This window comes from Lagenorhynchus albirostris, chromosome 11 (assembly GCF_949774975.1).
Source record: "Lagenorhynchus albirostris chromosome 11, mLagAlb1.1, whole genome shotgun sequence".
Taxonomy (NCBI): Eukaryota; Metazoa; Chordata; class Mammalia; order Artiodactyla; family Delphinidae; genus Lagenorhynchus; species Lagenorhynchus albirostris.
In genome coordinates, this window is record NC_083105.1 from 4,217,744 (window position 1) to 4,243,754 (window position 26,011).

Below are 26,011 nucleotides of genomic sequence, written 5' to 3' on the forward strand. Positions count from 1 at the left end.
CTCTATCTAGTTCCGTAACTTATCCATCACCCCAGGTGGAAATTCCGCACCTAGGAAGCAGTGACTTCTCATTGCCCCTCCCCCAGCCCCTGGCCTACTCTGCTTCTGTCTCTGTGGATTTACCTTTGCTGGACATTTCATAGAAAAGGAATCGTACAATATGTGGCCTTTTGTGTCTGGCTTCTTTCACTGAGTATAATGTTTTTGTTTTTGTTTTTGTTTTTTGCGGTACGCGGGCCTCTCACTGTTGTGGCCTCTCCCGTTGCGGAGCACAGGCTCCGGACGCGCAGGCTCAGCGGCCATGGCTCACGGGCCCAGCCGCTCCGCAGCATGTGGGATCTTCCCGGACCGGGGCACGAACCCGTGTCCCCTGCATCGGCAGGCGGACTCCCAACCACTGCACCACCAGGGAAGCCCGAGTATAATGTTTTTGAGGTTCATCCACGTAGCATGTGTCTGTACTTCATTCCTTTTCATGGCCAAATAATATTCCACTGTCCGGGTGGACCACATTCTGTTTATCCATTCATCCGTTGACGGACATTTGGGTTAGTTCCTCCTTTTGGCTATTGTGACTAGTGCTGCTATGAACATTTGTGTACAGGTTTTTGTTGGAACGCCTGCCTTCATTCTTTTGAACACACACCTAGGAGTGGAATTGCTGGGTGCTATGGTCATTCCTTTGTGAGGAACTTCCCAGCTGCTGTCTACAGCGGCTGCACCATTTAACATTCTCACCGGCAATGCATAAGGGTCCCAGTTTGCCCACATCCTCGCCAATGCGTGCTCTTTTCTGTTTTGATCATAGCCGGCTTGGTGGGTGTGAGGTATTTCCTCTCCGTGGTTCTGATCTGCATTACCCTAATGATGATTGATGTTTAGAATCTTTTCCCGTGCTCGTTGGCCATTTGTCTCTCCTTGGAGAAAGGTTTAAGTCCTTCACCCATTTTTTAAATGTGGTCTTCTTGTTATTGACTTGCAGGAGCTCTTTTTGACATAATCCCTGAGTATTCATTCATTCATTCATTCATTCATTCATCCACTCCACACTCATGGTCGGCTACACGGGGCAGTCCCCGAGGCCCTAGGGCCAACTCAGACCTGGCACTGCCCTCGACGTGTTTGCGGGCTGGTGGGGGAGCCAGGGGTGGAAACAACGACCAAGAGACCAGGGGTGAGGTTGGTACTCGAGGGACAAGCGTCCACAATGCGTGTCCTGGGTGCCTGGGGAAGAGGGGTTTGAGCCGAGTGGGGCTTTGCCCTTGGGCCTGGAAGGGCAGGAGAGTTTTCGAGACAGAAGAAAGGGAGGGACACCAGCATGCCAGCAGAGGGATGAGCGCAAGCAGGGGTGGCAGGTCGTCAGAGACCAGATCCTAGGAGGCGTCAGATTCTGATCAAAGGAACCCAGGGAGCTGTAGGTGGGCTCTCAGGGACACCATCAGGGTGGGGTCGGGGGAGGTGGGTGCTAGGGGTGGCCTGCCTGGAGAGGGGAGACCAGGGCTGCAATAATCTGTTTCTGCCCCCAGGTGCATCCAGTTAGACCCCATGTGTCTGAACTTCTGCCCCCAGGAGCAAGGGTTCTTACCCTGGGCAGCAGGGCCTTGGCAGCCCAGAGCCTGCTGGAAGGATCTGGGCATGGGGAATGTGCTTTTCGCATCCAGGCTCCGACCGGAGGGCTGGAGGCTGGTGCCCGGCAGGGTTCCCATCCATCTCATTTCCCTGGGTTGGTTTTCTGAGCAGCTACAATTACTTTGGGCTGAATTCCCCAGATTCCAGCCCGCTCCCAGCCCCGCCTGCCCAGATGCTCTTCCTTCACGCCAGCCTCAGGCGTTGCTGCCCGTGGTGCCCGTGGGAGACCCAGGGGGGTCTTTGCCAGATTAGTGGGTGGGGCTGGCGGGCCACGGGGATTGAGTGTCGCCGGGGCGTCCTGGTCGCAGCACGTGCTGTGGGCTCAGGCCACACGGGGACTTTCCCAGCTGGCCGTGGGTGCTCGGCTGCCCTGGAAAAACACTGACTCGTTTCTCTCAAGAAAGGGGCTGGCAGGCTGTGGGCAGAAGGAGGGAACTCACCGTGCCAGGAGGCCAGGGCCTGCGCAGTGGCTTTGGGGAGCCCCTCGTGGCCTCCCCACTCCCACCTTCTGCCCCCAGACTCTGTCTTGAAACCCAGCTGTTGCTGTGGGTCTGCGGAACCCAGCCCGCCTCCTTTCAGCTTGCTGTCCCTTCCCTGGGTGCTTAAAACCAAACAATTGATGCAGCTTCTGTGGGGAAACAGCCTGCCCGTTCCTCAGAAAGCAAAACCAACGACCTCGTGACCCAGCAATTCCACTCCTAGGTACATGCCCCGAAGAATGGAAAATAGGGACTCAAAGAAAACTTGTGTGCACGTGTTCAGAGCAGCGTTATTCACAACAGCCAAAAGGTGGAAACAACCCAAACGTCCATCAGTGATGAAGGGATAAACAGAATGCGGTCTCGCATTACAATGGAATATTATTTGGCCATCATAAAAAGGAAGGAAGTTCATGATACAATGAGGATGAACTTTGAGGAGGTTATACTAAGTGGAAGAAGCCAGGCACAAAAGGTCACATGTTGTATGATTCCATCTGTATGAAATGTCTAGTGGCTGCCAGGGGCTAGGGGAGTGACTGCTAAGGGGTAGGGGTTGCCTCCTGGGGTGGTGAGTGCCTTGGAACTTGATAGAGGTGGTGGTTGACCGACATTGGCAATGTACTCAATGCCGCAGGACTGTAAAATGGTTAACTTTCTGCAACGTGAATTTCACCTCCTTAAACGAATAAACAATCACACTGATGACACCCAGGGGAAGAGAGAAACAGGCCCCCAGTCCCTGCAGGGTGCTGGGAGATTAATTACTAGGCACCCTCAGGGGACCGCTCTGAGGATACAATGTTGCAATAAAGCACCCGAGCCTAGCACACAGTAGGTGCTCAATGCACATCAGCTCCTGTTTCCTCCTCTGAGTGCACCCAGTCTTCCAGAAACAATAACACCAGTCATCCCCACGTGTGTGTGCAGCCTTTCTCCCCTCGGAGAGGGGGAGAAAGGTGTTTTATACCCCATGTCATGGGTGTGAAAACTGAGTCTCAGAGAGGCAGAATGTCTCCCCAAGGTCACACACGGGCTGTGGCTGCAGTCAGGACCCGGTGGGCTTGGCTGCCGGCCTGCCCAGCCTACTTCGCAGCCTGCCTGGTCCAGGCACCCTGGGGTGGAGGGAGCCGGGGGTCTACAAGTGATGGAAAAGCCTCAGTTGTCTGGGAGTTGGGGTCTGCTGCTTGGGGGAGCTGTGGACAGTCACAGGCTGGTGGCTGTCAAATCCACGAAGGGTCTGTGCGTCTGATTCGGAGGCACAGAGAGGCGCGGCTCTTGTTGATTCATGGAACTTGTGATGCCGTGGTTCTTGCGATCCCGTTCCTGCAGATTCGAGGCTGGGGGGCGCGGGTGTGTGTGCCTTTTCGAGCTGGAACCCTGTGTGCAGGTCAGTGGAACATGGTGCCTGAGGGCAGGGCTCTGTGCTCTGTTCCCTGGCGGGCAGAGCTTGGCACGAGGTGGGCTCCTGGAACACGTCTGCTGGCCGAGGGACTGAGTGGGGAGAGTGGCAGGGGCGGGGTGGCGGGAGCCTGCCAAGGTGTCTCACCTCCTCGGCATCCTCTCCCCCCTACAGAGCGCTGTCATCCGTCGTGGCCCTGGGAGCCAACATCATCTGCAACAAGATTCCTGGCTTGGCCCCGCGGCAGCGTGCCATCTGCCAGAGCCGGCCCGATGCCATCATCGTGATTGGGGAGGGGGCGCAGATGGGCATCAACGAGTGCCAGTACCAGTTCCGCTTCGGACGCTGGAACTGCTCCGCCCTCGGCGAGAAGACTGTCTTCGGGCAAGAGCTCCGAGTAGGTAAGGGCGCCTCCGGGCTTGCGGGGACCCTGCCTTCGGGGCTTTGGGTGCCTGGGGGCCAGGCCACCCACTGAAGGCCAGGCCAGGTGGCCCACGCTCGCTTTTCTACACCTGCTGGCTGATTTCTTTGCTGTAACAGCACTTCTCTGGGTGTGGCCTGCTGGAGGCCCAGGACCCCAGGGAGACCCGGACCCGGACCTGGCCTGGCCCTCTGGGACACTGCCGCGTCTGGAACGAGGGAGGTGTCGACAGGGGCCAGCCCGTGTGAATGGACGAGGGCCCTTGCTCTGGGCTGTCAGGCTGGGGGACACTGTCCTGTGTGGACGTGAGCGGGCAGGTTGGTGGCGCAGTGGTTAGAGGCACGCCGTGCTGATGCGCGGCAGCTGGGTGGCCCTAGGCACGAGGCTTTGTCTCTCCATGTCTCTGTGTCTGTGTCTGGAAATGGGGTAACAGTAGTGGTTCCTGCAGGGGGTGGTTGGGGGGCTTGATGCGAAAGGTGGCGGCCCACAGGAAGCGCTGTATGATTGTAGCTGGGATTCTGAGAGTGGAAGGGACTCTGGCCAGAGGGAACAGCAGGGCGCAGCAGTGTGACAGGTGGGGGCAGGGAGGAGTCCGGCTGGAGGGAGGGCAGGGTTGTGCGGGGGGGGGGGACGGGGGAGAGGGGTGGCCTCCGATTCCGTGGGCAGTGGCACATCCAGATTTCTGTGGGCTGAGCCCCGCTGTGCTTTGCACAGTCCCTGGGCCACACAGCCCCGGGGGAGGCTCCCGTGTGCCCATTTTACAGGGAAGGAGACTGAGGAGTGAAAGGGAGAAGTGGGACTTGCGGAGCCTGACCTGATTTGGAGCCGCTGTGTGACCTTGGGTCTTGCCCTTGGGGCTTCGGGGCCTCAGTTTCCTCGTTTGTAACCTGAGCTCTGAGCGAGCAGGCCCTCGTCTGAGTCCCCAGCACCTCTCCCAGTGCCTGTGTGCAGTAGGTACTTAATAAACAGCTGTTGAACAAGTGAGGGTGGGGATGGTGAGACACCTGCCACCCCCCACCCCCAGGCCATTGTGAGGGTCAGAGGGCAGAGGGTGATAAGGGGACACAGTGCCGGGCATGCAGGGCTGCCCTGTTATCCCAGACCCCAACCCGCGGGCACAGGTGAGCCTCCAAACGTGTGATCACAACAGGTCCTTCCGTTCCCAGAGGGCCAAGGAGCCTGGGCCTTTGGAGCGGAGTCACAGCTGGCGGGACGGAGGCCAGAGCTGAGCTCTGCAGGGCTTGGAACGCCTGCGTGGGGCTGGGGGAGGCACAGGGGAACGCCCCCAGGGGCTCCTTTGGGTGAGCAGCCTGTGGGTGGCACCCGGCACGGGGGGTAGCACCGCCCCCTCCCGAGGGCCGCGCCACCCAAGTGCAGCTTCTGCCCTCCAGGTGCCAGTGGAGAGGGTGGGACTGCCTGCCCCGTCCCCCGCAGCTGGGAGGGCACGGGCACCAGTGCCCGCTTCATGCCAGGTGCCCACCTGCCTGCCTGGCACTGCCCGTCCCCTTCCCACCCACCCCGCCCCCCAGGACCCTGGGCTCCGATGCAGCTGTGACCATCCCCACGGCACAGCTGAGGATACTGAGGCCAGGGGACTTGTGCGGTGGCCAGTGGCCACACGGGGGAGCTGGGTTCAGATCCCCTTTCTGGTAGCCCTCCCTGCCTCCCTGTGCAAAGGGGGACGGGCAGTGGACATGGTCCTGTGGCCTGAGGACAGGTGGGAACTTGCCCTTCATTTAGGACCTCAAGACATAGGCGGTGAGGGAGACCTGGCCACTCTGATCCTCTCGTCAGGGTCAGGCCCCAGGCGGGGAGTTCACCAATAGCACCAATAGTAAATGCCGGGCTCCTACGCACCCTCCAAAGCCCAGAGGATTGGCGTAGGCCCCCCTGCCAGCGACCGGCCCCCGCGTAGGGGACCCACATCACTTTCCCCGAGAGCAGCCCCTGGTGCTGTAAGGATCTCGGCTTGCAGCTCACAGCTGTTCCTTCTTGGAGTCTAGCCCTCTGCCCACAGAGAGGGGTGCCTACAGCCAAGGACGGGCTGACGCAGAGGGTATAAAGTCCCCTTGTGCAGGTGGGGCTGCTCTGTGACATTCTTCATGCCCTGAGCTCCCCTTGGGATCAGGCATCTCAGGCTCTGCTTCTAGGGAGCCCACCTAGGACACCCCCTCTCACTTTCATGAGCATTTCAGAGGCAGAGTTTTTGGCAGAGATGTCCACACCCACTGTCCCCGTCCCTCATTTTCTCACTCCAGTCACCCCTGTGCCGGCCATTAGTGACCTTGGTGTGGCCGACTGACCCTCTTCCTTGGCTGGGCCCCAGCTCACCTGGGCTTCCTCTAGCCTCTGGTTGCTCCTTCCCAGCCCCGCCCCAATCAGCTCTCCCACCACCCCCACCGGCGTCAAGACCGGCACGGCTGCCCCCTGTGGACCACTCGGCGCGGCTGACCCATGGGAGCCTCTGGTCAACACGTTCAGCATCTTGCTGCTGAAATCTCCATCCTCAGCCTCCCCTGCTGGCCTGACCACCCAGTCGTCCAGCAGAAACCTGGGGTTGTCCCCTCTGTCAATCCCCCCACTCTGCCCCATGGCCACTGCGGGCCTGCCTCCCTGGCCCTCCTCTGGCAGCTGTCAGTTCCTCCCTATGCCTCCTTCCCCACCCCGTCCATGCCATGTCACTCCCTTCCTCCAAAACCTTCAGTAGCTCCCTATTGCCCAGGATAAAGTTAGCTTCCTAGCTTGGAGTTTGAGTAGCCCCTGCCTCCCTCCATCCCTTCTGGAAACTAGAGCTTTGGCCATCGCTGAGCCTTCCGGGCCGCTTCCCTCCTGCAGCTTCTCACCCTGGGAGGCCCTTCCCCTCCGCCTGCTTATTCACATCTGATTTCCCCGCTGGCCGCCAACGCCTTTTTTCACCCCTCCTGGCTCTCCGTCATCCACAGGGGGGCTGAAGCCACGCCCTGGCGCTTCCTCCTCAGGGGTCTGTCAGCCCCGGGCCAGCTCAGCACCTGCCTGAGGTTCCCTCTGCTCTCTGCCCCCCGGGGGGGGGTGGGCTTCCTAACACCCAGGCTGTCTCCCGACCAGCCGGAAGCCCCACCCCCTCCCCCGGCTCCTCGCTGCCCTCCGGGGAAGGCCCAGCTCTCAGCCAGGAGGGCCCTGGCTGCAGGCTGAGCTGGGCTGAGCCCTGCAGGCAGCAGGAGTCCCTCTGCGTGCTGTCATGGTGGTCTGAGCAGGCCCCTCGCTCCGCCCAGGGCTCAGCTCCTGGGACTCACAAGCAGGAAGTCGGGCTGAGCAGCGAGGCCAGCCCATGTAAGAGGCATGCAGGTGCCCCGGGCATGGGATGGGAGCCGGGCCATGGGCTGGCAGGCAGCCACTCGAGCGGTGCCAATTAATGATTGGCCCTGAGAGGGGGGATGGCCTGGGTGGGTGGGACAGGCCCCCATCAGGCCCTGCCTGTGACCTTGGGCCACGCCTAAATCTTGAGAGCTGAAGGCAAACCCTTTAAAGGTGCAAATCGATGCCTGTGCGAAGTTCCAACTCCTTTTCCAGCACCTGGTGCTGTTGCTTGGATGCTTCCAGAGATGGGGAGCTTACTACTCCACATAAGAGAGATCTTTCTTATGATGACCCTGTGCCGGCTTTGCCCTGGGGCCCTCGGGGGGCCAGTTGCTGTGCTTCCTCTGGGGAGTTGAGGCCCACCCTAATCCTCCCTCCACCAACGAGGTCTCCCCTCACGCCGGGCGGCCTCCACCCTCTGGCCACCGGAGCCCACCCAAGCCTATTTTCTCCCTTACAGAGCGAGGCTGGGCCACCCTGGCCCCTCCTACCCGTCTCTCCCGTTACCTGGAAATGAGCTTGTTGGGGTGGGGTATGTGAATGCGTCCCCAACTCAACTGTCTTTTTCCATGGGGTGCGGGAGGGGGACGGGGGAAAGCATGAGAGTCAGGGGTGAACCTCGTATTCCAGGGACACCCGTTAGAAACTCAGGGTCCCCAGGCAGGGCATTTCTAACAGGCGCCACAACGGAATGAGGACTGCTGTCGAGGGCTTCCTTGATGGGGTGATGTGTCCGTTGAGACCCGAGGGAGGATCAGAGTGACCCAGAGCAGCCTGAAGGTGAGAGCAGGGAAGGGGGCTCCAGGTGGAGGGAACAGCATGTGCCAAAGTCCAGAGGCCGGAAGAAAGTGGATGGTATTTTCCAGGAACTGTGGGAGCGCCTGGAGCAAACGGGACGGTGGGGAGACCGGAGGCGGCAGGAGGGGTCACGGCTGGAGGGCTGTGGGCTGAGGCGTGAGCGCTGTGAAGGCCAGGAAGGCACAGGTGGGTCTGAGCACAGAGGGCCTCCTGCCGCCCACCGCCCCATCTCTGCCTGAGCCCAGCCCCTTGGGACCCACTGGCACGGGCATGGGGGCTGCAGCTGCGTGCACTCGGGCCCCCGCCCACCCCGAGCTGCCATGGAACACTGAGTCCCGCCCATCACGAGCCGCTCGGACATGACCAGGCATAGGGGCCACCCCTAATCCTGCCTCACGTGGCGCCCGTTTGTTTTGTGGGTGAGATTTGCGTTGGGAGCAAGCCCTGAGCCTCCTGGCTGCCTGCAGTAGGGGCTCAGCAAAGGCCATCCGTTCCTGGACACTCTGAGGGAGCAGAGTGGCCTACCTCTGAGTGTCTGAAAGGCGAGGGTCTGGGGGCTTCAAGTCGGCCACTGGCTGGGGCCTTGGAGGAGAAAGGGCAGCTCCCAGGCCCTGTGCACCTACCGCATGCCCGGCCCCCTGCCCGGGGCTTGCACACCAGGCTCAGGGAGGTCCGACACGAGTCCCCAGGAGGGACGAAGCTTGCACTGTCCACTCTGGGGGCACAGGCCGCCGCGGGCAGGAGAGCGCTTGAAATATGGTGCGTGCGAGCTGCGGTGTGCCGTTGAGTGTGAGACACATGACAGGTTTCAAAGACTTGGAGAGAAAAGAAGCAAGAAAAATAGCTCTTTCGTGATCTTTTCACATTAAGATGTAGAAATGGTAATATTTGGATATATTGGCTAAATAAAATGTGTTACCAAGTTTAAGCTCACCTAATTATCTTCACTTCCTTTATGTGGCAACTAGAAAAGTTAAAATGACCTGTGTGGCTTGTGTGAGACCTCTGCTGGCGGCACTGCTCTCAGAGGGGTCAGGAGTTGCCCGGAGTCACCCTGGTCAGGGGCAGAGCAGACATTCGAACCCAGGTCTGACTGCCTTCTCCCAGGACGCCGTCCTCCAGCTCGGCTGAGGGCAGACCATCTGCTTCCGGGGGCGGCGCAGGGGCGTGAGGGTGGTTCCCTTTGGCAGCACCTGTAACTGCTCAGCCTGCAAGCGCTGAGTGCCTGCTGCCTGTCAGGCCAGGGGCAGGGCGCTGGCAGTGGAGCGAAGCCACCCAGCCCTGCGCTCGGAGCCTTGCACCCGGGATGCCCTGGGTGAGCCGATGGGGCTGGACTGGGAGGCCTGCCGGGCCCCGGCCTTGCACCGGGCACGCCCTCTCGGCCCACAGGCCCCAGCTCTGAGGGACACACAGCTTCGTCCTGTCTGTCCTGGTCACTCCCTACCCCCACCCCCAACCCCGGGGGCCCAGCCTGAGGCAGCAGAACAGACATTGTCCAGGCTCGAGGCCCGGGGTCCAGGCAACCAGGACGCTAGGGAGAATTGGGGCCTCGAATGTCAGAATCAGAAAGACTTTCCTGGAGGCAGGGCTCCCCAAGCCCACTCCTGGTTCAGGATGATGAGCCTTGGTCGCTCGGGTGGCCCTGGCTCTGGGCCCCTGCACCGGAAGGCCAGCTTGCTCCCGGGAGCAGCGGTTCCTGAGACAACCGGGCTCTGGACCCACCAGTGGTGAGCAGCTGGGGGCTCAGGCTGGGCCGTGGTCGATCCCTCCACGTGACTCCTCTCGGTCCGCCTGGAGCTCATCCAGGATGGGAATTTTCCACCTTCAGTGGCAGGGCCCGGACAGACAGGACAGGCTGTGGGAGGCGGATGGGGTCTGGGAGGGGAGAGGGCGCTGCCGCGGTCCCACTGTGTGACCCTGGGCACGGCCTCCCATTCTCCGGGCCCCCGTCTACCCACCCACACCAGGGCTGAGGCTGGGGCCCCGACGCCACCAGGACTTGGGGAGGCGTCTCTCCTCAGAATAGGGGCGGGAAGACCCTCTGCTTCCTTGGCACGCACATCTGCCCAGGGCTCCACGGACGAGGGGTCCAGGATGCCGGGGTCTGGTCCACCGAGCAGGACACAGATCCCAGGTGGGCGGGCCTCCATCCCCGGCCTCCAGGGGCCAGGCCTGGCCCGGACCTCAGTCCGTCTCCACCTGGGACCCCTCCTGCCACCACTGTGGGAGCACCATTCCCCCGAGGCCGCCGCGGCCGGCGCTTGCACAAACATCACTCGCTCCTGGTTCCCCTGTCCGCACAGCATAGATGGGGAGACTGAGGCCCACGGAAGCCTGTCTTGGCCAAGGTCACACGCCGGTGAGAACTAGAGATCTGAACCCACGGTTCAGCCCTGTGCCCCGGCGGGGTCCGGATGCCAGCTGGTGGAGACGGGGGCAGCTGCGGGGGGCGGGGAAGGGGCTCTGGTTCCATCGCGTCCCCCCTCACAGGCAGCGGCTGACTTTGCCGCAGGCCCGACAAAGGAGGGTGTGGTCTGAGGAAGGCTGCCCGGGGCTGACCTCCCTAAGGAGACAGGCCGCAGAAGAGGCCTTGCCAGCCTCCCCAGAGCCACGGGGCAGGGGTGGAAGCTCCTGGAAGGCCAGCCCAGCTGGGGACGCAGACCCCCCGGCCCTGGCTGCCCCTCGCCGCGTGGCCCTGGGCCAGGCCCCCCGGGCCCAGCCGGAGCACGACCCCCCTGGAGGGCCGCTGCGGCTGTGAGGGCCCCGCCGGGTCAGAACAAAGGCCGCGGGCGCGGGTGTGCCGGCGTGTTCGGACGTGGCACGACTGTTTCCAGTGCTCTGTTTGTGACAACGGCAGGGAAGAGCTTAGCGTGGAGACACTGACTCAGCCGGGGACGAGCCGGGGCGGCGGCTGGGACGGGGCCGGAGAGAGCCAGGGGGACAGGGGGCCGTAGAGAGAGAGGCAGAAACTGAGAGGGAAGGACAGACAGAGACCTACAGCAAGAGGGACACAGAGAGGGCAACACACACGCACACGCACGGGCACACGCACGTGCACACACACAGCGCCAGCGCAGGCCTTCGCCTGTCCCAGGCCCAGGGTCCAGGCTGCTCTGCGATGGGTGATAAGAGCAGCTTCCGCGCCCTGAGCACTTCCTCACCCACGCGGCGCTGGACCCCGCGAGGTGGGTGATGTTGTCACCTCCCTTTAGCAGGTACAGAAACAGGCCCCGGGGTGCAAGGCATCCTCTCCAGCCTCACTCAGCAGAGCGTGGATCGCACCCGGTGGTGGTCCAGGCCAGGCCCCCCACACCGCCAGAATCCTAGGTCAGGATGGCGGGGGCCTGGTGGGGCGGGGCCTCTGGGCTTCTGACCCTTCAAGTGCACAAATGGGGATTTGGGGCCTGGTGGGCCTCGAGGCATCTCTGGGCTCCCCTGCCTCCCCCCCCGCCCCACAGCCTCTCCACCTCGCCCGTGTGTGCTGGGATGCAGCTCGGGCAGGGGGTGCGTGCCCAGGCCCCATGACTGAGCCAAGGCTGGGACACGGGCACTGCGCTGCCCCGCTGGGGGACCCCGGGAGCTGCTGGTGTGGCCTAGGGTGTCTCCTGGCCTCCCTGGCCTCCATCTCTCCACCTGTAAACTGTGGGCAGGGGGAGGTATTCTCCCACCCCTTCTAAGCTCCTGGGAGCCTGAGGGCTGAATGGGGTGGTGGTGGAGGGTCTCCGGGGAGTGGGGCGCTTACCAGCTGGCACTGTCCCACTGGCCGGGCCAAGGACTCAGGAAGCCCACCCTGTCCCATGTCCAATGTCGGTCACAGCAGCACCCTCCAGGGGCTTTCCGTGTTCATAGAATAAAATCTAATATCGTCCCCACGGGCTCCCAAAGTCACCATGGAGTGGCTATCTCTTCTGCACCAAACCATACACGCGTGGCTCCCTCCCTCCCTGTGACCTTAGCATTGCTGTTCCCTCTGCCTGAACACTGTTCCCTGCGCCTTTGCATGGGTCATTCCTCTTGTCATATAGGACTCACCTTCGGCATCCTTCTTGAGAGGGGCCCGCACTGGGCATCCTCCACCCAAGTCCCTCCCTACAGCCACCCGCCCTGCTGTCCCGTCCGTGGTTCTGACCGAGGCCCTCTGCCTGCACTCCCTGTGAACCCTCCCAAGCCCGCTGGTCCCCTGGGCTGTGATGTGTTAGTCTTGTCCCGCTGTATGCTTGGCTGTGGGCTTGGGGATGGGTAGGGGCTGAGGGCCTCCTCCCTAGGGCCCTGGGGTTGGCCAGGAGGGCAGGCCATGCTTGGTGCTGGGATGGTAGCAGAGGAGAGGGAGGGAAGGGTGAGAGATGGAGTAGGGTGCCCAGGCGTGACACATGCAAGCCTGGGTCTCAGGCCTGGTCAGTGAGGGGGCAGACAGACTGTATGGTTTCCCTGTTCTGGTGGGTGTGGGGGGAGTGGTCCGAGCATGGACTCTGGGGTCCTGGGTCAGATCCCAGCTCTGTGGTCAGCCTGCCATGAGGCCTTGGGCCAGTCACCCGCCTCCTTTGAGCCAAGCATGCTCACTGTGAGGTGGGGCCCCTGTGAGAGTTTAAATCGAGTAGGACAGGTTGTATGCAATCCCCTAAAACCATCAGATGCTGTATGTTTTTAGAACAGCTTCATTGAGATATAACTCATATACAGTACAATTCAAGCATTTAAAGTGTACTATTCACTGGTTTTTAGTCACAGGTTGTGCAACCATCACCATAGTCAATTTTAGAACATTTTCATCGCTCCAAAAAGAAACCCTTAGCCATCATCCTCCAATCCCCCTCGCCCTTGGCAACACTCATCTGCTTCCTATCTCTGTGGATTTACCCATTCTGGACGTTTCATATCAATGGAGTCATACACCATGTGGCTCTTGTGTCCGGCATCTTTCACTGAGCATCACGTTTTCAAGGTTCCTCCATGTCGTAGCCTGTGTCAGTACTCCGTTCCTTTATATGGCTGAAGAGTGTTTCATTGTGTGGAGAGACCACAGTTTCTTTATCCATTCGTCCGCTGATGGACATTTGGGTTGTTTCCTCCTTTGGCTATCGCGAATCAGGCTGCTATGAGTATTCACATACAAGTTGTCGTGTGGACACGTGTTCATTTCTCTTGGGTACATAGCTAGGAGAGGAATTGCTGGGTTAAATATTAATAGTAACTCTGTATTTAACATTTTGAGGAACCTCCAAATGGTTTCCATAGCGGCTGCACCATTTTCCATTCCCACCAGCGGTGCACGAAGGTTCTGATTTCTCCACGTCCTCGTCAGCACTTGTTAGTGTCTCTCTTTGTATTTTAGCCATCCTAGTGGGTGTGACGTGCTGTCTCATCGTGGCTTTGATCTGCATTTCCTTGATGGCTAATGACGTTGAGCATCTTTTTTTGTGCTTAATGGACATTTTTTTTTTTCTTTTTTTTTGCGGTACGCGGGCCTCTCACCGCTGTGGCCTCTCCCATTGCGGAGCACAGGCTCCGGACGCGCAGGCTCAGCGGCCATGGCTCACGGGCCCAGCCGCTCCGCGGCATGTGGGATCCTCCCGGACCGGGACACGAACCCGTGTCCCCTGCATCGGCAGGCGGACTCTCAACCACTGCGCCACCAGGGAAGCCCTAATGGACATTTTTATACCTTCTTTGGAGAAATGTCTATTCGGGTCCTTTGCCCATTTTAAACTGGGTTGTTTGCCTTTTTATTACTGAATTGTAGAAAATGCTGTGTTTTTTCAAAGAGGGGCAAGTACAGGTTGGCAGAGAGGCAGGGTTTGACAGATCTGAGCTGCGTTGGCCACGAGCACAGGAACACACACGGGAGCACACACTTGCTCACGCTTGTAGGAACTGCATTTGTGCAAACGTAAGTCCAGGCATATGCCCAGGGACACGGGCATGGGGACACATGCAGAGGTACACATGCATGGATGCCTAAACCTGTGTACACCCACGGAGAGCCCATGTGTGGTGTGTCCCACACGTGTGGGCGTGAAGCTCACGTCAGCGACCCTCTGTGTGCTGGGGCCAGGCCTGCCCACCCGGGACCACACGTGGGTCCCCTGACGTGGTGACTTGGCCATATAGAGCAGTCATCCTTATTTTGCAAAGTGGGGACATCGAGACATAGAAAGGCCCCTTGATTGGTCCAAGGTCACCCAACTGGCCAATTTTAGGGTCTGGACTTAAACTCGAGGTCTCAGACTCTGAGCCCCTTCTCTGGGGCTTTGACCTCACCTCAGTCATTCTGGAATGTCAGGTCTGGGCTCCCCGACTTCCTGAGCCACTGTGTGACCTTGGGCAGCATGCTGCCCCTCTCTGGGCCTCAGACTCCTTGTCTGAGGAGTTGCACTGAGTGGCTCGCACTGGATGGTCCCTGAGGCCCTCCCAGCCTCTAGGTGCCGGGTCCCCAGCTCCCCTTCTCAGAAGGATGCAAGTGCTTTTCTCACCCTGCCTCCCCAGGCCCGCAGTTAATCGGGTCATTATGAGCTCAATTAGGGCTTTTTGTGGCTTTCTAAAGATAGTGTGCCAGGCCCCTACGGATGCTAGGAAGTGGCAGGTGGCTTTGAGGGGACACTGAGGAGGGTGTGTGTGCCTGGGGCCTGGGGAGGGCCGGCACAGCCCCCAGCTCTGCCCTGGGGGGGTAAGGGGACCTCTGTTCTGCCCAGGCCCCCGCATGACCCAGGAGCCACATTTGTCCCCTCCAGTAACGGCTCACAGAGATCTGCCTGGTCCCCAGCGTCCTCATCGGGGTCAGGGTGAGGGGACAGCCGGGTGGGCTAGGCCCTACTGACCCAGGAAGACCCTCTTTCCCTGGGAGTCAGGTCTGGCCGGCACGGAGCGGGGCAGTGGGGGTGCGGTTAAGTTTGAATAACCAAGAGCAAAGGGAGAGCAGAGCTGGCTGGCCCCTGAGCGGCCGGCGCCTCAGTTTATCCATGGGGCAGTGGTCTCTGAGGGCGTGGCTGTTGTGGGTTCATCCGGAATAGGCATGGAGGCGGCAGCTGGGCAGGTGGACTGGGAGGAGGCTGTGGACAGCACAGAGAGGGGCCTGGGCCTGTCCTGGGGCCCCTGCACTGTACCTGGGCTTCCCTGGCCCGCTCAGTTTTTGGTGATGCTGAGGGCGATGCCCATTTGTCCTGTTTGCTCTTAGAGCTGCTCCTGGGGCCGTAGGGCGAATGGGGACGCAGGCTCAGAGAGGGTTTGTGACTTGCCTGGGGCGGCACAGCAGCTGTGAGAATGCAAGTCCAAGGCTTTCTTGCCTGCTCCTCCCCGAGTCTCCCCGTACCTCCCTCTCTGCTTTCCTGAAACCTCGGGCCGGGGCCCCGCGTGGCTAATGGAGCCCACCTTGACCTGTCAGGTGCCAGACGCAGACTGCAGAGCCCTGTTGCTGGCTCTGGTGTCCGGGGGTACAGATCCACGCTGGGGTGGCTCTGGATCCCAAGAGGGGCCCCCGGGCCTCCCAAGTCTGAAGCGTACCCCCAGGACAGCTGCTGGCCCCAAACAGACCATCCTCGCTGCCTTCACCCAACTCCCCACCCTCATCACCAGACAGAGCTGGAGCAGCCGCTGTGCTCAGACGGCCATTACTGCTACTGCCTGGAGCAAATCACTTCCCGCCTTTGAGGCTCGGTGTTCCCCCCTGCGAGATGGGTCTCATCAAGAGGCTCTATTCCGTGGGTGGTCGTGGAGATAAAAGGAGGTGATGGGGCTTCCCTGGTGGCGCAGTGGTTGAGAGTCTACCTGCCGATGCAGGGTCACGGATTCGTGCCCCAGTCCGGGAGGATCCCACACGCCGCGGAGCGGCTGGGCCCGTGAGCCATGGCCGCTGAGCCTGCGCGTCCGGAGCCTGTGCTCCGCAGCGGGAGAGGCCACAACAGTGAGAGGCCCGCGTACCGCAAAAAAAAAAAAAAAAGAAGGCGATGAATGTAGTGCGTCCAGCCCCAGCCCTGCTCACACGAAGACTCAGGGAATAATACTGCAGGGTGGGCGTACCTGGAAGAATCAGACATGGATCCTACCCACCACCCCTGCAGCCCGCGGGCACCTGGCAGGAGCCCCGAGGAGGGCCCTTACCCCAATGGGGCTCCCGGGAGCAGGGGGCCTCCCAGCTGCGTCCAGAGCCTGGGTGAGCTGCAGGCACATGGGCGCTCGGGCCGGGTTCCCAGCAAGGAGGGGGCCCGCGTCCCCCAGCGCGGGCAGCAGGGAGCCAGGCTACTCCTGTTCCGGAGCAGTGGTGTGCGCCGGCTGCTGCGCTTGGCCAGGTGGGGCTTGATGGCGTGGTGGGTGGGACGGCTGGGCTCGAGGGCATCTCTGAAGCTTGGGGAGCCGTCGATGTTTGCTGGCCATGGGGCACGGGTTCAAGGGGCTTCTTTCTTTTTTTTTTTTTTTGCGGTACGCGGGCCCCTCACTGCTGTGGCCTCTCCTGTTGTGGAGCACAGGCTCCGGACGCGCAGGCTCAGCGGCCATGGCTCACGGGCCCAGCCGCTCCGCGGCACGTGGGATCTTCCCGGACCGGGGCACGAACCCGCGTCCCCTGCATCGGCAGGCGGACTCTCAACCACTGCGCCACCAGGAAAGCCCAAGGGACTTCTTTCTAAATCTACACACTGGCTCCTTCTCACCCTGGAGGACGGGCAGGCGACATGCCAGGGATTCCAAGCCAGCCCCTGTGGTGATGGGGGAGGGGCCGTCTCATCCCTCCGCGTCAGGCACACTGTGACCTGGGGCCAGTAACGAAGCCCTCTGAGTCTGCAGCCACGTCTGTGAAATGGGGCCACGGGGCTGTCGTGAGCATTAAATAAGATGTATGTGCAGAGTGCGGGCACGTGGGAACCCCTCCGTCCAGGACCCCACCTCATTCTCCTCGGTTCTCCCTAGACTGCAGCTCTCTCACTGCTTGCCTCCCCTTTGTCTCCATGGTGAGATGAGAGGGTTTGGCTCATTAAAAGCAAATAAAAAAGGAATTAGTGGGAGCGGCAGCCCGGTGAGTAACTGATGAGTAACCGGGTCTGAGCTGAGCAGGGCAGAAACCAGGCGGGAGCAGAAAGCCTGGGAGAGGGTTCTGTGAAATGCCCTCCAAACACATAGGCACGGCATGGGCGCCTGCTGGCCTGCTTGGGGGCGTTAGGTCGGAGGACGTGGGAGTCCCCCATCTGGCTGCCGATGGGGAGGGAGAGCGTTTGGGGAAGAAGAGGGTCACGGGCCGGGCTTCCGAGGGCAGGCCGCACCGTGCTCGCCTAGGCAGGGCTTGGTTGTGGCACTTTTAACGCCGTTGGCCTGGCCTCTTGGTGTGATTACACAACTGGTGGAGATTTCTAACCCCTTGCTGGGCAACTAGCTTGTGACACGCCCACTCTGAGGCTAGCTCTACCTCCCCAGAGCTCCCCGCCTGTGTTCCCCTGCCACTAGCGCCCCGCCGCCACTGCACGCCTGGGGTCCACAGATCGTCCAAGTGCAGCATCTCCTCTGCAAGGGGGCTGTGCACACCTCTTCCCCTGCCTCCTCCTGCCCAAGGTCACCGAGCTGCACGGGGGCCAAGCTGGGGGCAGGATGGCCTCCGGTGACCTGCGCCCCAGGCCCCGAGTCCCTCCGTCTGCCTCGCTGGGCTTTGATTCCTCTGCCTGGGCTCGAGTCCGGCTTCAGCCCCTAACAGCTAGTCTCATAACTTCTGTGTGCCTCAGCGTCCCCCCCTGTGCAATGGCAATAAGGATGAAACCTGCCTCGCACGATTGTCGGGACAGTGCGATGAGAACACGTGCTAAGGGTTAGAGGGGTGCTGGCGCCGTGACAGCAGGTGAGCGATGGCGTGAGGAGGAGAGAAGCGCAGCTCTGCTGATCCACTTTCGAAACAGTTCCAGGACCCCACCCCTTGCGTAGCCAGAGTGAGCTCCAAGGTGCACATCCTACAGCCTCGTGCCCCAGCACCTGCACGGAAAGTGCCCACTGCTGCATGGGACATCTCTGGCCACCCACAAGCTGGCTCCCCGGGACCTCGGCCACCTCTTTTCTTATTGCTCTTGATCTCAGACTTGTGCAAGCAACAGAAAGTCGTTTCACACCTCTGCACCAGGAGTATGCACCTACCACCCACGCACCACACAACTATATACTCACACGCTCACGTACTCAGACACCATGTACTCAGTCACACACATCACGTACACACACTCTCACGCACTCATGGGGAGTTAACTCATACTTCTTGGTAAGATTTATTTTAAGATGTCACCTCCTACAGGAAGCCTTCCCTGACTCCACCCCCCCCGCCCTCCCTTAGAGAGGCAAGTCACGGCATTCTTGGAGGTTCCATGGTTCCCTGTGCCCCTCCTCGCAGAGCACTGTGGTCCCCTCCTCTCCTGGAACCCCCTCACGAGTTCACCGCTGCTCCCCCGCCCATGCGCAAGCTTGTCGCAGGCCCTGCTGGGCTTGGGTGACACCAAACCAACAGCGAGGAGTTCAGTAATCCGCTTCGCACCATCCTCTCCCTGTCCCTGTGTCTGTCTGGTGCTCCCGGCTGGTGGCCTGGATGGTGCAGGGACCAGGGCTCCTCGGTGATCCTCCAGGAGCCACTCACTGTGCTGAGAGAGGCTTCTTACAGAGCAGTGGCAGCAGAGCGGTCCCCACGCGGGAGGTGGGAAGTGTGGGCAGGACGGGCCCACCCAGGAGGAGGGGCTGGATGTCCAGCAAGGCCCTGGGAGGGCAGTGCCGCCCTGTGCCCTTTGCAAAGATCCTCTGATCTTTCTGGGGAGGAAGGGATGCCCGACACCACCTTCCATCAGCTCTTCTCAGAGGATGGAAGTTTCCAGGAAGCTATGGCCCCTCTGAGACAGCAGAGGCCAACCAAAGCCTCCTCTGCCCTGGGTCCCGGAGACCAGAAGGTCTCACCCTGGTCCTCATCCTGAGTGGGAGAAACCCCGGGAACAGGGACCCCAGATAAGTGAGCCCCCCAGGGAACAGGGACCCCACCGAGGGTGAGACCCCCAGGGTAGAGGAACTCACTGAGGATGAAGCCCACCCCGGGGACAGGGACCCCACCAAGGGTGGGCCCCCCCACCCTGGGGACAGGGACCTCCCTGAAGGTAAGCCCCCCAGGGGAACAGGGATCCCATCTAGGTGAGCCCCCCTCAGCTGGTTGGTGGGTGAGGAGGTGGACCCCAGAGCACACAGTCGGCGCCCAGCACAGGGCTGGGCATGCAGTTGGTGCTCAATGGATGTTTATGGAATGGGCCTAACTTGACCCTCCACCCTCCCTCAGTCTGGGGGGATGACGCCAGCCCCCGACAACAGGGACAGCACACAGAGGGGCACGCTGGTGCTCGCGGGGCACAAACACAGGGCTTGTGCAAGGATGGGGTCGTGGGTTTGCAGTGGCCACACCCCGCTATTGCTGACGGCAGTGCGATTCCCGCTCAGCAGAGCTTGGCTTTGGGCCAGTCGACATCACTGAGCTCTGTACGCGTAGTGGCAGGTGCTGGGGACCACACAGAACCGGCCGTGGCCCACAGGGAGCCTCTGTGCTCGTGGGCAAGGTGAGAGGGGCTCAAGAGACTGGGGCCAGGATGGCAGGATGCACAGGCTGGGGGCTGTGGAAAATAAAGAATGAGAGCTGGACCCGCTCATCTGAGGGGACTTTGACCCGTGTGGAGCTGGCAAGTCCCAGTGGTAGGGCTAACCAGGTGGACAGTGTCGAGAGCAATGAGAGCGTCAGACCTGCCACTGAGGGAGATCAGGCAGCCCGGGCTCCCTTCTGGCTGGTGGTCTGGGAAGGTTGCCTGGAGGAGGAGGCATTGGAACTGGCCTTGGTAAGTTGTTAAAATTTGGGCATGAAGGGGAAGGAAATAACACCGAAAAGACCAGGAACCGTCCAGGAGCATGTGAGCAGTACCGGATTTGGGTCGTTCTGGGTGGCGGACGGGGAGAGGGGGCTGGGGGTCCAGCTGGACATGGACTTCAGGCTTTGACGGCAGGCCTTCCCTCCTCAGCTCAGGCAGAGGAGAGGGAGGGAAAGTGTGTGTGTGTGTGTGGGGGGGGTGCGGAGCTGCACTTTGCACCTGCCTGGAGGGTGGCTGGCGGGTGAGGGAGGTCGGGAGGACCGGCACCTGAGTGTGGCAGTTCAGAGACCCCTGAAGCAGGCAGGGGTGTCGGAGGAGAAGGGAGATTCAGGAGGCCAGGGCCTGGTGATGGGGTGACAGTGGGTGCTTAGAGAGGGAGAGAGACAGACGGCAACGAAGGGCTCTGGCGCCACTCTGAGCTGGGGCGATTCTGTCTGGCTCCTGGCTGGTGGGGTGGGTGCCCCCCAAAGGGATCAGCACAAGTGGCTGGTTCATGAAGAGCAGCGCTGGGAGGCTGACAGAGGCCCAGACCCCAAACATCCCGTCCCAGGCCCGCCCCGCACTGCTGTCTCCCAGGAGGAAGTTGGGCCTCTCCAGCCCAGGCTTCCGGGACAGGAAGAGAAGTGTCTTACATGCCGGTGGCAGGGCCGTGGCATGCATCGAGTGCCCACTGTATACCGTCCTCACCACAGCCCTGAAAGGTGGGTTCTATCGGCCCCACTTTGCTGAGTGAGAAGCTCAGAGACGCTAAGGGCTGAGCCCAGAGTCACACAGCCGGCCGGCAGCAGGACCAGGGCCCAGCACTGGGTCCCCTGAGCCCACCGGGCCGGGACCTGCGGGGCTTCACCGTCCGCACCCGCCCCCTCCCCGCAGGGAGCCGGGAGGCCGCCTTCACGTACGCCATCACCGCCGCCGGCGTGGCTCACGCCGTCACCGCCGCCTGCAGCCAGGGCAACCTGAGCAACTGCGGCTGCGACCGCGAGAAGCAGGGCTACTACAACCAGGCCGAGGGCTGGAAGTGGGGCGGCTGCTCCGCCGACGTGCGCTACGGCATCGACTTCTCCCGGCGCTTCGTGGACGCCCGCGAGATCAAGAAAAACGCCAGGCGCCTCATGAACCTGCACAACAATGAGGCGGGCAGGAAGGTAGGGCGGGCACTGGGCGGGGCGGGGCGGGCAGGCCTGGGTCACGTGTGACGGCCGCGTTACACGGGGACGCTGTGGCCCTCTCTGAGCTTTGGGCCCCTCTCCTAGCGGAGGGAGTTGGTGACCTGAACCCTGAAAGTGCGGGGAGGGGAGTGTTGAGCGCAAGCCGTCACTTCTGTCCGTCCCAGCAGCCCGAAGAGCTGGGCCTTACTGTTCCCATGACAGAGGTTTGAAAACTGACGCCGGGAGTTAAGTGATGCCCGCGGCCCCCAGCTGGTGGGCGGTAGGGGTGAGACAGGGATCCTGTTTGCACACAAGGTGGGAACCGGGCCTGGCCTGGGACCCAAGGGTGAGGGGAGGCCCCTGGGCCACAGTCCATGGCCCTGCCCTGCTCCTAGAGGGGTCTTGCCGATATACGATATACGAGGAAAGGCTTCCCGGAGGAGGCGGCCTTTGGCTTAGATTGCTGTGAGAGACTGGAGGAAGGGGTGTTTCCAGGAAGCAGGAACAGAAGGGCAGAAACTGAGCTGGGGGCTCTTGGGCAGCCAGCTTCATGCGTGGTGCGGGCCGCAGAGTGGTGGGTGATAACCGAGGACATTCAAGCCCGGACGCATTGGGGAAGAACTCAGGGCGAGTCCAGCCCCGCCCCTGGGAGATGAGGGCCCCAGATACTGGGCTGGGAGGGGCGGCCGCCATGGCGGCAAGATGGCCCGAGATAGGGTAGCCAGCCAAGTGGAACGCCTCTGGGTCTGGCTCTCCAGCCCGGGGGGCTGCACCCAGGGCGCCAGGGCCTGTGGGGCTCTGCAGGCTAGGCACGACTCGCCTTTCCAGGCGAAGAGTTGAAGATGCCCTCTGCCGCAGGGCCCAGAGCTGGGCTCGTTCACTCTCGCTGCCCCTTCTGTGTGCCAGGCGTTATGCTGGGTGCAGGGTCAGGGAGGAGTGAGACATAGCCTTGGCCGCGGGAGCTCCCACAGCTCCAACTGGGGCCACATGAGGGGAGCAGGGGCTGCACCCAGAAACAGTGAGAGCCCGGGGACCTGAGGGAGGGGTAGCAGTAGCTTCCGGGAGGCAGTGGTGTCCACGTACCGGAGCTGAGAAGAGCAGAGGCAGAAGGAGCTGGCACCTGTGAGGTGTGGGGGGGGGGAGGGGTGGGGGAGGGGTGTGGGGGGGAGGGGTGGGGGTGGGGGAGGGGTGGGGAGGAGTGGGGGAGGGGTGTGGGGGTGGGGGGTGGGGGAGGGGTGTGGGAGGGGTGGAGGGGTGGGGGAGAAGTGGGGGAGGGGTGTGGGAGGGTGTGGGAGGAGTGGGGGAGGGGTGGGGAGGAGTGGGGGAGGGGTGTGGGAGGGTGTGGGAGGGGGTGGGGGTGGGGGAGGGGTGGGGGAGGGGTGGGGAGGAGTGGGGAAGGGTGGGGGAGGGGTACTGCAGATGGTTCCGGCCGGCAGGAGCACGAGGGGTGGTGACACAGGGCCTGAGAAGTAAGCAGGGACCAGTCCAGAATGGGCCTTGAACGCCAGGCCCAGGGTTTGACTTCATCCTGTAGATGTGCAGGTTGCCATGCAGCAGGTGGTTATTAAATTATTGTCAGATGAACAGATGAGTGACAGCCTTTGTCTCTAAGGAGCTCACAGACAGCACATAGGCCCCCTTCTCTAGGCACAGGCAAACAGTGATCTGGGTCTGGGAGGGCAGAGGAAGGAGAGATTCACTTACATGGAGGCACCAGGAGGGCTCCCTGGAGGAGGAGGTGTGTCTGAACTCTCAACTGAACTAGCCCCCCCACCCCCCTTTGAGCCTCTGCAGTGGCTTAGGTCTTGAGCAGGGGCTTTCCCACACCCCTGGGAGGACGGTCTCACTGTCCCCATTTTACACATGGGGACTCGGTGGCAGCAGGGGGTGGGCGGGAGGGGGTCCTGCCAATTGACAGGTGATGAAAAGGCATAAGGGAAATGGAGGCTAGCAGGATTGGTTCCCCGGGGAGACAGGAGGCATGACAATAAGGAGGCTGGTGAAGGGACCTGGGCCTGTTCAGGGGGATGAGGATGGAAGAGGGTCAGCATGTTGGGGGTTTTGGACTGGGGTGAAGCCATGAACCTGGAAGCCATGAACTGAGGAGAAGGAGATTGTCAGGGGCTGGGAGAGCAGATGGGCAGTGCGAGGGCCCGTCAGGGACAGGGCAGCCCCAGGAAAGGCCTCTAAGGTGGTCAGCAGCCGGGATTCTCCTGCCAGCGCTGTCCCCAGCTGTCTGTGAGGCCCTGGCTGGCCCGGTCCTTCTGCTGAGTCAGTCTTCCCATCCGCACAGTGGGTGTAATGCACCTTGTGCCCCTCCCCCACTGCCTCTCCAACAGCCTCGACCCTGTGGGGCTGTGCAGCGTGTTTGTGGTCTGAGCCCTTGGAAGAGGCCAACGGTGGTGGCCACACAGTGTCCCCGGGGGCTGATCATGGCAGTAGAGGTGGGGTGGGTGTGGCTTTTGAGGCTTCCTAGAGAACTGAGTCCAGACCTTCACGGGTCATCCCAGTGCTGGGGCACCCTGGCCCCATAATAGAGCGGCCAGGCCCACCCCTCCACCCCCTCAGGGCCACGGAGTTCAGCAAGTCACGTGGAGAGGAAGCTGATGATGCCACAGCAAAGTCCCCCAAACTGCGTGGCTTAGAGCAAGAGAAATTTATTCTCTCATAGAGGCCGAGGGCCTAAATCAAGCTGTCGGCAGGGCCAAGCTCCCACCACGGCTCCGGGGAAAGACCCTTCCTGCCTCTTCCAGCTCCTGGTGGCCCCAGGTGCTCCTTAACTTGTGGCCACATCATCCAGTCTCTGCCTCTGTCTTCACGGGGCCCCTCCCCTGTGTCTGTGTTCCCTCCTCTTCTGTCTCTTATAAGGACATGTGTCCTTGGACTTAGGGCCCACCCTGAACCAGGATGATCTCATCTCGAGTCTTACTTACATCTGCAAAGTTCCTATCTCCAAATAAGGTCACCTTCTGAGGTTCTGAGTGGACATGAATTTGGGGGGGACACTCTCTCAGCCCACCCCAGACTGGCACATGGCCCACCGCCTCCCTGGTGGGCCAGGGCTGGACAAGCTGACACCTGCTCAACTCCCGGCTCCCTCAGGACTACGGTCCATCAACCCTGGGACTCCCCCTAACTTGACAGTAACTAACCACTGTCCCCAGAGTGTGGGCCGTCCATTATTCTGTAAAGAATCCCGGTCAGCCCTTTTCTGGAGCTCCCCCATCCACCCCCTCCACTACCTAGGGTGGTGGGGCAGGGGTGAGGCCCAGGGGAGGGGCCCTGCTCAGCCGCCAGCTCCTCTAGGCAAGGGTGGGTCACACTGCACCCTCCCAGGTGGTCTCCTGGGGCAGCGGGACTGGCGCCACCGTCACTGTCGCTCTTATCGTGAGGGCACTGGAGACTGAAACAGCACATTCTTGAATCCTGTGATCACGTCCCGGGAGAGGCTCAGGCCCCGGGGACCCAGCCAAGCAAGGCTTCAGCCCCTTGCTCTGCAAACAGCTGCCCGATCGGCTTCATCTGCTGACTGTCACACAGGATCTGAACGTGGAGGGAACGGGTGGAGGGAAGGGGCTCGGGGCAGATGGCAGAGCGAGGTGTGGGGCAGCTGTTCTGCAGCCGACGTGGGCATCCCGATGGCCGTTAAGCCTGGACCACCTGACTGGCACAAATGCTAGCCTGGACACTCCTGCCAGGTCTCTGGCCATCACCACCTGTCTGAGGAGGCACCTCCGGGGTCAGCAGCCTGGGGTGGGGGAACTGCTTCCCGGGCTGGGGGCTCTGAGAGGGCTATGATCTGGTCAGCTCCTGGCCCGGGGGCATCACGGCAGGCAGTGTGGCCAGGGCAGGAGAAGCTTCCCGGCCTTGAAGGGTAGATTAATGGAGGGAGGGGCTTTTGGAGGAAGGGGATGGTCCAAGCAAAGATGAACATGGGGTGGGGTTGAAGGAGGGAAAGGAGAGGTCTGACTGCGATGAAGGGGAGACAGGGGAGGGGCAGGGGGCAGAGAAGAGGTCCAGATATGCTTTTCCGGGGTGGAGGTCCCACCCTTCACCCAGATCCCCAGACCCGACTTGTGGCCAGTGCCTTCCACCCAAACACCCCACGGCACAGTCACCAAGCCCTGCAATTCCAGTTCTGAGTGTTCCCCAAACCTGGCCCCTTCCCCTCCTCTCGATATCGGGGCCACCCCACCTCGGCCCACCCATGACAGAGCATCACCCTTCCTTCTCCTTCCTCTCCCTTTTCCCCAGCTTCTCCTGTCTCCATCCCCAAGCCACCAGCCTCACGTCATGTTCACTTGGGCCGAGTCTCCCCTTCCTTGCTTGTGCTGTGCTGCCCTGGCTCCCCCTCCTCTTTGTCTAATGACCTCCTACTCCACCATCAACACCTAGTACAGGCACCGCCTACTCCAGGAAGCCCCCCACCCTAGGCAGCCTCCCCCTCTCACAGCCCCTGCACTTTGCTGCTTTGTGTGTCGGTTTCTTCCTGTTTCCCACCTGGAGTGTGAGCCCCGGGGTTCCTGCCTCGGTCCAGGGCCCCGTGTGGTCAGGGCTGGGAAAGCGAGGGGGCGGCAGCCGACACCGTGGGAGTTTCTGTCTTTCTTTCATTTGTTCATTCATTCATTCATTCACTGAGGGTCAGGGCTGGGAAAGTGAGGGGGCGGCAGCCGACACCGTGGGAGTTTCTGTCTTTCTTTCATATGTTCTTTCATTCATTCATCCACCGAGGTTCAGGGCAGGGAAAGCGAGGGGGCGGCAGCCGACACCGTGGGTGTTTCTGTCTTTCTTTCATTTGTTCATTCATTCATTCATTCACTGAAGGTCAGGGCTGGGGTTCTGGACCAGGGGGCAGAGGGTGGCCAAGACCCTGTAGGGCTGGGCTGTCACAGTGAGGCCAGCGGGAGCCCAGACAGCTGACAAATGGCCCTTGTGCAGTCGTGGGG

The 26,011-nt window shown here is 61.3% G+C and overlaps 1 protein-coding gene across 16 annotated transcripts in view; it reads left to right on the top strand.

The window, feature by feature from the left end:
• WNT7B (Wnt family member 7B) overlaps positions 1 to 26,011 on the top strand; it is a 120,766-nt gene that overhangs the window by 23,315 nt on the left and 71,440 nt on the right. For 13 of the 16 annotated variants that reach the window (XR_009543598.1, XR_009543596.1, XR_009543597.1 and 10 more), the window contains exons 2-3: positions 3,685 to 3,911; positions 20,791 to 21,062. Coding sequence is in view for 10 of the 16 variants with exons in the window: in XM_060166901.1 (XP_060022884.1) it covers positions 3,685 to 3,911; positions 20,791 to 21,062 (499 nt within the window). In the remaining 6 variants the exon portion in view is untranslated. The remainder of the gene's footprint in view (positions 1 to 3,684; positions 3,912 to 20,790; positions 21,063 to 26,011) is intronic. The other 3 variants (XM_060166909.1, XM_060166910.1, XM_060166911.1) reach the window with 1 other exon arrangement.